Raw genomic sequence first — 12,821 nt, 5'->3', positions numbered from 1 at the left:
TTAATTAGCTATTATTAATTGGCTATTAGTTAACTACTATGACTACATGAAGGTCCTTTATAAGTTACAAAGAACTACATGTGTGATGGTATTTATGCTTTTTTGTTATTTTTAATTAAGTTCTGGTGTAGAAGGTGTGTTGAATTGAAAATAAATATAAACCTTAATTTAATGTTCTCACTGAGTTTATAATCTAACTGAGGCAAAGATGACTAACACTATAAGGTAATGAACTATCAAATGAATGATACCCTGCTTTCTACCTGTCAAAGGTAGAAGGGATCACTATGATCGGAGAAAGTTGCACAAAGAACATGGGACTTCACCAAGGACTGGAGAATAAGATCAGCAAAAGAGAGAAAACAAAACCCATGAACAAACTGATGGCTATATGGGGTATGAAAGGCATCACATTTAAAACACTTGATACTGTTAGGAAAGTACACTTTTCTCCAGTTCTGTCTTAAAGAACTTAATTCAATAGTTTTCTGACCTCTCTCAGCCCATTTACTCACTGTGCCTCAGGGGACACTGTATCCCCACATCCCAAATGACTGAGTGCTCCTTGAAGACAATCAATAAATGTACAATGAATTGAGCTGAATTGGACTGAACAAACATGAAGAAATGGCAAAACAGAAAACCAGGTATCGAAAATGTTACCTAGAGCAAGATTCCCTGGCATTTTTAGTTCTCAGTATGTCTTCCAAGCACCTGATTTGACCCACAGTTTTTCGACTTTTAATAAAAATTTTTTTTGAAAATAAATCACATATTTGCAGTGATCTCATCACATAAGCTCATTGAAATATGTGGAGTACAACAACGCACATTTTATATTAAATGTATTCAAGTAGCTCCTCAAACAGCAATTCATGAACAGTGTTAAGCTTGACTCTAGCCAGTAAAGCTAGAGGTAATCAGGGGAAAATATGATTGTGATTTTCCATCTGAAGACCAAATACTCACCCTCCCTCTAATCTCTACAATGATGGAAACAGACAAAGAGTGACTAACACTATATAAGAGGAAAAGGAAATCTAATCAACTCTCATCTCTGTACTTCCAAAACTTACCACAGGGCTTGGCACACAGTAAGCACATAGCAGGCACATAATATTTGCTAGGTGGATGGATGGACAAATGAATAACCTAAAATGTGATATTCAATTTAGGAACCAGACTCTTGAGAGTATAGTTATGTTGAATCAGGTTTCTAAATTGAAGACAAAATTGAAGGCCATACCCCAATCTATGATGATCCACTAAATAATGTCAACATTGTACATTTACCATATTATCAGACTCAGCGAACAAATGAGCAAAAAAAATCCTTACTTCCATATGGAGTCCCTATCAGTAGGGTACTTGGTTAAATTTTTCAGCAGCTCCACCAGTGCAAGATGAATCCCTTCTTTGGTTGAAACATTAGTGCAACATAAGAGTTCGTGAAGAGCCTCTCTAATATCTCTGGATGAATCCTTTAAAAAAAAAAAAAAGGTAATAATAATAATAGCAGTCACTACGGATTAGCTATTATGGAGGAGTATACAAGTTAAAGTGGGAGTAGAGGGTAAAGAACTTCTCAATTTTCAGAAAGGGGAGGGGCTAGTGTTCACAGAGGAGGAAAAATTTGAAATGATATTTGAAGAATTCATTCATTTGTTCATTCATTAATCTGTACACTCAACATTTACTGAACACCTATTAAACAGTCAACATTTATCAGCACCTACTATGTACCAAGTGCTAGGGATACCACAGTAATTAAAATTGAATCCCTGCTTTCAGGAGTTTCCTTCTAGTGAAAAGACAAAAATGAATAACTAAATATATAGGTCAGATATGAGAAACTATAAAGCAGGTTAAGGTTAAGAGTGCTAGGATAGGTGGGGTATTTTACGTGGCATAATCAAAGGGAACAGCAAACATAAAGGCCATGAGGTGAAAGCATGTTGAAAAACAGCAGTGTGGCTACAGCAGAGTAAACAAAAAGAGAGTAGGTACCAGATGATGTCAGAGAGTGGCCTCTTCCCTCCCTAACACTTTCTGCTCAACCTCACTAAAATGATTAGAAAAGCTCACCAACAACTTCTTAATGTTAATGTAAATGAAAACATATCAGTTTTACTCTTATTTGATATCTCCATAGCATTTTTTTGCCAGTTCTTTAAAACTTTTTAATATAGACAATTTGAAACATATGTAAAAGTAGAGATAATTCCCCAGTTTCAACCATTAACTCATAGCCAATCTTGCTTCATCTATACCTTTACCCACTCCTCCCAGATTATTTTGAAGCCAATCAGAGAAATCATAGCATTTTGTTGGTATTTCCATAATACCTCTTTTTAAAAATGATTATTTTTTTTAAAAACCCACAAAACCAATATCATGCCTAAAATTTTAATAATTCTTTAATAGCAAATATCCACTCCATAATAAAATTTCCCTGACTCAAAAGTTTTTATTTGGTCTAATCAGGCTCCAAGAATGACCGCACATTGCAATTGGGTAATATGTCCCTTAAGTATCTTTTAATTCGTAAAATCTCTTTACATCTCACTTTTTTTTCCCCTTGCAATTTCTCCCCTGTATATCCTGAGACGGTAGTTTGATTTAGAGGCTTAATCACATTCAGGTTCAATGTTTTTATAAGACCACTTCACAGGTAGTACTGTGTACCTCCCTCAGGAACTATATTTTTCTTTTTGTGATATTAGTAACCACTGCAGATCACTGCCTAGATCTAGTAATTCATTAAAGTTGTGAAACAATGATATATAAATTCCATCATTCTTCTTCATTCATCAACTGGAATACTTCTACAAAGAGAAACTTCCCCTTATCAACTAGCTGGTTGCCTTTGAAGTTCCATCTGTATAGGAAAAGGAAGGATAAATGCTTGATTCCTTAATTTACCAGTTTTTAAAATAATGAGTTGATTACTAAGCATCTTCTAAAGGTGACTAATGCAGTGTTTTGTTTCTGAATTATTATAAAATCATGGGTTTCAACATATTTGCAGTTGTAATCCTTAATGATATGTTTCACCTTTGGCCAGTGTGAGTCTATTTAAGTTATCTCCTGGGTCTTTTGATATAAGCCTAGAGGTCTTTGATAGCTAATGTTTGCTTTCTGTATGACAAAGACAGTACAAGGTCATCTTGTTATGTTTCCTACACCACACTTGGAATCAGCCATTTCTCTTTGGAATTTTGGTTCCTTTTAGAGGGAAATGGGATCTCCAAAGCATTTTTTTAAAAGTCAGGTTTGAGAATTCCCTGGCAGTCCGGTGGTTAGGACTCCACACTCTCACTGCCGAGGGCCTGCGTTCAATCCCTGGTCAGAGAATTAACATCCCACAAGCCACATGGCTTGGCCAAAAAAAAAAAAAGTCAGGTTTACTGACATATAATTTACATTCTGTAAAATTCATCCTTTTTAGTGTACACTTCCATGAGTTTAACAAATGCATGTAGTTATGTAACCACCATGACAATCAAGATATAAAACACTTGCATCACCCAAACACTTCCCTTGTGTCCCTTTGTAGTCTACCCCTCACCCCCAGCCTCTGGCAACCACTGATGCATTTTCTGCTACAGTTTTGTCTTTTCCAAAATGTCACATAAATGAAATCACAGAGTATGCTGCTTCTTGTGTCTGGCTACTTTCACTTAGCATAATGCATTTGAGATTCATCCATGTTGTTATGTGTATCAGCAGCTGTTCCTTTTTATTACTGAGTAGTAATCCATTGTATAGATGTACCATAGTTAATTTATCCGTTCACCAACTGAAGGATTTTGTGTTGTTTCCAGTTTGGGACTATTATAAATAAAGCTGCAATAAACATTTGCTTACAGGTCTTTGCATGAACATGAGTTTTCCATTTTCTTTAGTAAATACTTCAGAGCAGGACTGTGGGGTCATATGTTAAGTGTATATTTAATTTTATAAGAAGCTGTCATAGTAGTTTCCAAAATGGCTCTACCATTTTCCATTTCCATCAGCAGTATATGAAAAGTGCCAGTTGTTCCCCATCTTCACAGCACTTGATATTGTCAGGGTTTCTTTTGTTTGTTTGTTTGTTTGGACCCATTCTAACAGATGTGGTGTTGTAATTTCTCACTATTGTTTTGTTTTTTGGGGTTTTTTTGGCCACACGGTACAGCTTGCAGGATCTTAGTTCCCTGAACAGGGATTGAACCCGGGCCCTCAGAAGTGAAAGTCCAGAGACCTAACCACTGGACCGCCGGGGAACCCCCTCACTATTGTTTTAATCTGCATTTCTCTAATGACTTATGATGATAAGCATGTTTTCACATGCTTATTTATTATTTGCCACTGCTATCTTCTTTGCTTAAGTGTCTGTTCAAATCTTTTGCTCATTTTTTAATTGGGTGGTGTGCTTTCTTATTATTGAATATATACTCTTTTTCTTTTTCTTTTTTTTTTTTGGCCGTGCCGCATGGCTTGTGGGATCTTAGTTCCCCCACCAAGAATTAAACCCAGGCCCTTGGCAGTGAAATTGAGGAGTCCTAACCATTGGACTGCCAGGAAATTCCCTGAGAATTTTTAATATATTCTTTATCAGATGTGTGTTTTGCAAATATTTTCTCCCAGTCTGTGGTATGTCTTTTCCAAAAAGATTTTTTTTTTGGCTTAGAAAAACAGAAATTTATTGTCTGAGCTCTAGAGGCTTGACGTCCAAAATCAAGATATAAGCAAAGTTGGTTCCTTCTGAGGGCTGTGACACAGAATCTAATCCACAACACCCCTCCTAGCTTGTGGTAACCTTACATTCCTTGTATGGCCTCGTAGATGGCATTCTCTCGGTGTCTTCACATTGTCTTCCCTCTATGGGCGTTTCTGTATCCAAATCTACCCCCTCCCCCTTTTTTGGTGCAGTTTACATATCAAAGCCATTATATGTGTTTGATTTGGTCCCATTATCTCTTTACTGTGGTCAAATATATATAACATAAAATTTACCACTTTAAGTAAATGTACATTTTAAGTGTACAGTTCTATGGCACTAAGTATATTCACACTGTTGTGCTATCATTAAAATTTCTTACAAGTGTCTCTTTGAAGAATTTTTTTTATTTGATAAGTCCAGTTTATCTAGTTATTTCTTTCATAGATTAAGTTTTTGGTGTCATATCTGAGAAATCTTTGTCTAAGACAAGGTCACAAATATTTCTCCTAAAAGCTTTATACTTTTAAGTTTTACTTAATACATGAAAGAAATCAAACTAAAAAAATTAAAAGACACATCCATAACTACATAACAAAATCTAAGAATCAGAGGACTCTTCCTTGAAGCTCAGTTGGAGACATGCCTTCTTTATTCTCCAGGCACCTTCTTTTATCCTGCAATTCTCTCATTTCTTTACCCTATACAATTAGGGGGGCCCACTTCTCAATAAACACATCTGACCATGTCATCCCCCCATTTAGTAACCTCATTTGGCTTCCCACCACCCCTAGGATAACACTGAGGCTCCTCAGCATAGCACACAGGCCCTTTACAATTGGTTCCCTACAGACCTCTCCTGTTTCACCCCCCACCCCTTCTCCCTCACAGCCATATGTGAACTTCTCAATGTTCCCTGTCCAGGTTGTGCCATTTCACACCCCACCCCCACCCCCGGCCTCTACCTGAGGTCATATGCTATCCTTCTGGTGAGAATGTCATCCCTTGCCTTACTTTTGATACGATCTTGTAATTATGGTTTATATTGCTGTCTTCTCTATAAAACTGAGCAACTAAGAGGCAAGGGGACTGTCCATCTCAACATCCTCAGAACCTAGTACAGAACCTGGCTCAGGAAAAATCAGTAAATGTTTCTTCAATGACTTTCTGAGGCATACCTGAGAGATACTGCAAGTTTGGTTCCAGACTACCACGACAAAGCGAATATCACAATAAAGCAGGTCAGAAATTTTCTGGTTTCCCAGTACATATAAAAGTTATTTTATGCTTATACTATACTATAGTCTAGTAAGTATGCGATAGCATTGTATCTAAACAAACAATATACATACCTTAATTTAAAAATACTTTATTGTTAAAAATGCTAACCATCAACTGAGCCTCAGCAAGTCATAACCTTTTTGCAATAGGAACATCAAAGATCACTGATCACAGATCACCATCACAAATACAATGATAATGAAAAAGTTTGAAATACTGAAAGAATTACCAAAATGTGACACAGAGACATGAAGTGAGCTGTGGGAAAAATGGCACCGATAGGTTGGGGGTGCAGGGGGAAAGAAAAAAAAACCAGGACCGATAGACTAGCTCCATGCAGGGTTTCCATAAACCTTCAATTTGTAAAAAATGCAACATCTTCAAAGTGCAATAAAATGAGGTATGTCTATATTATGAACTACTACCATATGAAGCACTTTACATGAATTCTCTCATTTAATTCTTAAAAGAAACATAAAAATATGTGAAATTATCCTCACTTTAGAGATGAGAAAACCAAGAACCAGAAGGATTAAATAATTTGTCCAAAATTGCAAGGCTGCTAAAATCCTTTAATAGCTTTTAGCTGTTCTAAAGGCTCTGCATGAGCTGATCCCACCCACCCCCTCCAGCCTAATCTCATACCACACACTAGCTCTGTTACTGCCAGGCCCACTTCTGGTCCCTCAACTGTGTCATGTTTCCACCCACCACAGTTTCTACACTTACTGCTCCTCTGCCTGAAATGTCCTTACACCTCACACTCCCAACTCTTCTTGCCAAGTTAGTACCTTATTCCTCCTTTAGAGCTCAGGTTCAGAAGCTTTTCCTGATTGCTGTACCCCCTCAACTCCTAAAGACCAAGTACCTCTATGATATACCCCCATGGGACCTCACTTCTTTCTGTCATGAGTTCCTTATTTCAACTTATATTACACCTTCATTTGTGTCTTATTTGTCTGTCTACCTCATACCTAAATTCTAAGGTCCATGAGAGCAGGGCCATGGCTTTTGCTCACTATTGTGTCCCCCTTTGCACAGTGCCTGGCACATAACAGATGGTCAATAAATAATAAAAACAAACAAACAAAGGGAAAAAGGGACCAAAGAGAAGAAGTGACAGGTTGATTTGGATCTGTCTGGCTCTGTATGTAGCAGACTTAAATAAGATATAATGCTTCCCATATGAACAAATCTCCACCACTGATAGGAGGCAGCTATATGGATGTACTGGAGAAACAACTGTCAAGTAATAAGAAAACAATTTTGACTTGTGTGTTTCTTAAGAACTTCCCAGTTATACAATTAACCTGTGTAGATTTGTTTTAGGAAATGTTTACTAAGCATCCTCTATGGGCAAGTCACCACATTAAACCGTGAAAGGATACAGTAAAGGGTACAACATGGTCACTCTCCTTAAGGGCTTCACAATCTCATCAGGGAGATAAGGCAAACATACTAAACCTGACATAAATGGATAAAGTGTGAAAACTACAGTAAGAGACACACGGGCTTGGTACTCAATAATTATGCCTTAAATGAAGGAATGAGGGGAAAAGTCAATTTATTTGATATGAACTTCAAGAAAACTTCAAGAATGAGATATGCTGAAAGCAGTAAATTGTTATGTTATCCTTCTGCATAAAATTTTCCAATGGTATCCCATAATACTTAGAATAAAATCCAAACATCTTACAACAGCCTCCAAGGTACTCTACCTGGCCCTACCCACCTCTCAGACCTCACCTCATACCACTTTTCTACTTTCTATGTTCCACCTATACCAGCCTTCTTACTCCTGTTCTGGAAGCACACCAAAGCTCACCTATGCCTTAGAGCCTTTCTACCGGCTATTGACTCTTCCTGAAGGTCCTTCCTCCAACTTCCACATGGCTGGCTTCCTTTTGTCATTTAAGACTCAGCACAGGCCCCAGCCGCTGGGTCGACCAGCTGTCCCGGCGGACTTGCGTTCCACAGCCCCAGCTGCCTGCTCCTTATTTGTGTCCTGAAGATTAGTGTGCCGAGTTCGTCTGTTTATTAAGTTAAACATGTAAACAAGAACCAAAAAAAAGGACTCAGCACAGGGACTTCCCTGGTGGCGCAGTGGTTAAGAATCCGCCTGCCAATGCAGGGGACACGGGTTCGAGCCCTGGTCTGGGAAGATCCCACATGCCGGGGAGCAACTAAGCCCGTGCACCACAACTACTGAGCCTGCGCTCTAGAGCCCGTGAGCCACAACTACTGAAGCCCGCGCGCCTAGAGCCCGTGCTCCATTACAAGAGAAGCCACAGCAATGAGAAGCCTGCCCACTTCAACGAAGACCCAACACAGCCAAAAATTAATTAATTAATTAATTTTTAAAAAAAGACTCAGCACAAACACTGTCTCCATAGAAAGGCTTTTACTAATCCCTAACTTCACAGTGAAACTTCCCATTCCTCCATCACTATTTACCTTCTGTATAAGACTTAACACTCTCTGAAATCATTTTGTTTACTCTACCTGTCTTTAGAATATATGCCCCATGAGAGCAGGGAATCTGTTTTGACCACTACACCTCCAGTACATAGACAGCACTTGTTGAATTCAGGTAGTAACTCAATGTAAAAGAAAGGCAGAAAAGAAAGAAAAAAAAGGAAAGGAAGGAAGGAAGGAAGGAGAGAAGGAAGGAAGGAGCAAAGAGACAAATTAAGGCTGGAAGGGTCAGGTAGCTATTTCTCAACACAGTGAAGTACAGTGGCACAATAACTATATACAGCAGTGAGCAGCAGGGTAGAAGAACAGACAATGAGTTTATATAAGTCTAAAATTCATGGACAGAACTCCAAGTCAAGGAGTTTAGACCTAAACAAATTCTTTGTGAGTTTTATACAAAAGTGCTCACAAATAAGCCTATCATGGCCCTATGAACAATTATGTATGTCAAATTATAGCTTGGGATATAGCTCAGCTACTTAACGTTTACTGAGCATCTACTTGTGCCTAACACTACAAAGCACTGCGAATTAAAGAACGAAAAAATCAAGACTGGCGCCTTGAGAAGGTCACAGTCTTGTGGAATAAAGAATTAAACAAACAGAACACCTACTGATAAATGCTACAGTAGCATAAACAGGGTGTTACAAAAATACAGATGAGTGCTATTTAGCCCACTCAGCAGTACAGTTAGTTAAGGAAGGCTTCCTAGATAGATTACCTAATGTAGATCCTGGGGATAAGCAGAAGTGTGCTACGTGAAAAGTGGCAGTTTTGCAGGCAGAGGAGAATAAGTTACAATGAAGGCAAAATGGTGAAGAAAAGCAGGATGATTAGCGGAGTGACTACAGCATAAAGTTCAAGGTGAGGAATGATGGGAACAAAAGCTAAAAAGGAAAGAAGGGGCTAGGCTATAGAGACCAACCATAGAGAACAATACACAAAATGCAAACTTATCTTCTTAGGAAAAAATACGAGGGACTTAGCTGGTGGCGCAGTGGTTAAGAATCCGCTTGCCAATGCAGGGGACACAGGTCCGATCCCTGGTCCTGGAAGATCCCACGTGCTGCAGAGCAACTAAGCCCATGTGCCACAACTATTTAGTCTGTGCTCTAGAGCCTGCAAGCCACAACTACTGAGCCCACGCTCCTAGAGCCTGTGCTCCACAATAAAAGAAGCCACTGCAATGAAAAGCCCACGCACCGCATCTAAGAGTAGCCTCTGCTCGCCGCAACTAGAGAAAGCCTGTGCGCAGCAACGAAGACCCAACGCAGCCAAAAATATAAATAAATAAATTTATTTTTAAAAATACGTGAGGGCTTCCCTGGTGGCGCAGTGGTTGAGAGTCCGCCTGCCGATACAGGGGACACGGGTTCATGCCCCGGTTTGGGAAGATCCCACATGCCGTGGAGCAGCTGGGCCCGTGAGCCATGGCCGCTGAGCCTGCGCGTCCGGAGCCTGCACTCCGCAACGGGAGAGGCCACAACAGTGAGAGGCCTGCATACCACAAAAAATAAATAAATAAATAAAATTTTAAAAATAAAAAATAAAAAATTAAAAAAATTTAAAAAAAAATGTGAAAAAAATTATAAAGATTTATAATTCAGGAAAAATCTTAAGAGAAGTGCTAAGCAACTGAGAGAATGATAAAGACCTTCAAAATCAAAGCATCTAACCTGTTTTCTAAAGTATGTAGCAGAAATCTGTAACAAGTGCTAATATGTAAATATCAAATTGCTATCCCTTTCACAATATCTAAAAAAGGGGGGTGGGGAACCAAAGCCCAACTCTCATTTATTAATATTTTGAAAAACTTCAGGGACTTCTCTGGTGGTCCAGTGGTTAAGAATCCGCCTTCCAATGCAGGGGACAGGGGTTTGATCCCTGGTCAGGGAACTAAGATCCCACATGCCATAGGGCAACTAAGCCCGCGCACCACAACTACTGAGCCCGTGCACTCTGGAGCCTGCATGCCACAACTAGAGAAAAGCCCGCATGCTGCAATGAAAGATCCCGCATGCTGCAACGAAGATCCCATGAGCCACAACTAAGACCCAATGCAGCCAAATAAATAAATAAATAAATGAAAAACTTCAGAGCTCGCAAATAAAATCCAAACACTTTAGAAAAACAATTGAAGAACCACAAAGAGTTGTACAGCCTGGGAGGCAAATCTGTGTTCGTATCCTGGCACAGACACTTATTACCTGTACAACCTCAGACAAATTACCTTTTTTCTGAAAACTCCAAGGTTGAATGAATTGATCCCTAAGATTCCTTCCTGCTGTCTATGATTCACTAGAAGAATTAAATCAAATCAAGGCTGAAAAGAATTCATCATTATTTAGCTCCTGCCTTATCTATAGCCACTTCCCGTCCCTCCTCTATCTCTCAACTCTATGTTATATTACAATGAATTCCTCCCAATTCCTTGAATATATCATATCCACTCTTACTTCTGGATCCTTAGACACTGCTCCCTCTGTTTGGTATCCTTCTACCCTACTACTACTATCAGTGCCACTCCTTCCCAAGAAAATGTTTCATACACCTGAATCTAATATAATATAGTAAGTCAGCTATACTTCATTAAAAAAAAAAGAAAAAAAGAAATGCTTCATTAAGTCCTATTCCTTCAAGTATCCACTACAGTATTCCTTCTTTCTTCCCTATCTCCCCAACCTTACCCCAGGCAATTCAGGTTAGATGCTCTGCATTCCCAGAGCATCCTATCCTTCCCAGATCATAGCAATACTAAGCTTTATTCTAATTTCCTGTTTAATAGTCAGTCTCCTCCACCACGAAGGAGTTGTATGTTGAGAAGGCAGAACTGTGCTGCCTCTACACTATTTTATCATCAATGCCTGGTTTAAAAAAAAAAAAAAAAAAAAAAAAAGTGGTGCTCAGTAGGTATTGATGAAGAAATGCATAACAAACTCACCTCTAACACAGCCAGGACAGTGTCAAGCTGATCCTCTCGAAGGGTGATATTGTTAGAGATTTTTCTCATGGTATGTATGGACTGTAGACGTACTTCCTCAATTTCATCATTAAACATGTCAACCAGGAAATCAAGGCACTTCTCAGCAAAAGAGGGTGAAGACTGGGCCAGCATGCACAGCGCCTCTACAGCAGCAATGCGGACCTCTAGAGAAAAAGGGACAAACAAAACTGCACGTCAAGTTAAGACCCATGGGAAAAATGTAAGAAGGATTCCTTCTCATTCAGGTTTGTATTTCCCTCTCTACTCCTGTCACTTTATAAACTCTCTCTGGGAGATCTCCTCCATGCCTGCAGATTCTGCTACCACCTTCACATAGACCTATGAACAAGGATGTTGGTACCACAGGGACTAAGGTTTAGATCCTGACTCCTTGAAAACTCAGTTGTCTTATTATCTCAGTAGTCCAACCACAGTAAAGTACTTTTTAAAAAAGCACTTTTAAAATAACATTATTAAGATTAAAACAGGCTCGATATCATTATTCTCATTCTACAGATAAGAATCAGCAAAGTGGATAAACTTGCCTCAAAATGAATGAGAGCAGAGATAAGACTAGTACCCGGTCTGCTAATTCTAATAGACTAGTATCCAGGTCTGCTAATACTAATAGACTAGTATCATATAGTGGTTAAGGGTACATGCTCTGGAATGATAGAGGCCTCACAGTGAATTGTGAAAAGTAATCCATCCACTAACTTGGACGGTGATCTTGAATAAGTAAATTAACTTCGTAGTATCAATTTTCTCACCTGTTAAATGGAGATAATACCCATTTCCTTACAGAGTAGTTAGGAGGAGTAAACGACATAGTGTAGGTAAAGCACATAGCACACTGCCTGGCATATGTTAAAAGCTCAATAAATATTAGCTACGATTTAGGTACAGATCTTGTAAGCACCTTGAAAACAGAGGCATGTCCTCTACCTCTTTACATGCTCAGAACATGTAACAGTGAAGCCACTGAATCCAGGAAGCCCTTCATTCTTTCACTAACATTGTTGCCTGAACGTGTACTATATACCAGGCCCTGTGCTGAGTGTTGGGATATAGAGATGAGAAAGCTATAGACCATGGTCACAAGACTTCCATACATTCTTGTTTTGTTCCAGCGGTTCCCACAATAAAATGTACAGTTTCAAAAAAGAAAAGAAAAACACTCAAATTGTGGTTAAAACTCTCCAATATACTTTGGTTTTTGTATAAGAAAGGTTTTACAGACACCTTAAAAGCAGAGTTACTACATAAAAGGGAGATGACTCAGATTTTTCTTGGTACTTATAAATTCCTCTTTTTCATCAGAAGGGAAGGATTTGTTCTACATCACAACAATGTAATTTAAACAGGAAATTGCTAATAATT

General features: G+C 38.8%; 1 protein-coding gene across 2 annotated transcripts in view; it reads right to left on the bottom strand.

The window, feature by feature from the left end:
• Positions 1-12,821, bottom strand: part of INTS4 (integrator complex subunit 4) — a 121,761-nt gene that overhangs the window by 36,501 nt on the left and 72,439 nt on the right. For both annotated transcript variants that reach the window (XM_007107239.4, XM_007107238.4), the window contains exons 11-12: positions 11,400-11,605; positions 1,339-1,481 (exon numbers count right to left, since the gene is read on the bottom strand). In XM_007107239.4, coding sequence (XP_007107301.1) covers positions 1,339-1,481; positions 11,400-11,605 — 349 coding nt within the window. The remainder of the gene's footprint in view (positions 1-1,338; positions 1,482-11,399; positions 11,606-12,821) is intronic.

This window comes from Physeter macrocephalus, chromosome 16 (genome assembly GCF_002837175.3).
Source record: "Physeter macrocephalus isolate SW-GA chromosome 16, ASM283717v5, whole genome shotgun sequence".
Lineage (NCBI taxonomy): Eukaryota > Metazoa > Chordata > Mammalia > Artiodactyla > Physeteridae > Physeter > Physeter macrocephalus.
The sequence above is the reverse complement of the archived record's forward strand: the minus strand, read 5'-3'. Positions and strand labels throughout refer to the sequence as shown.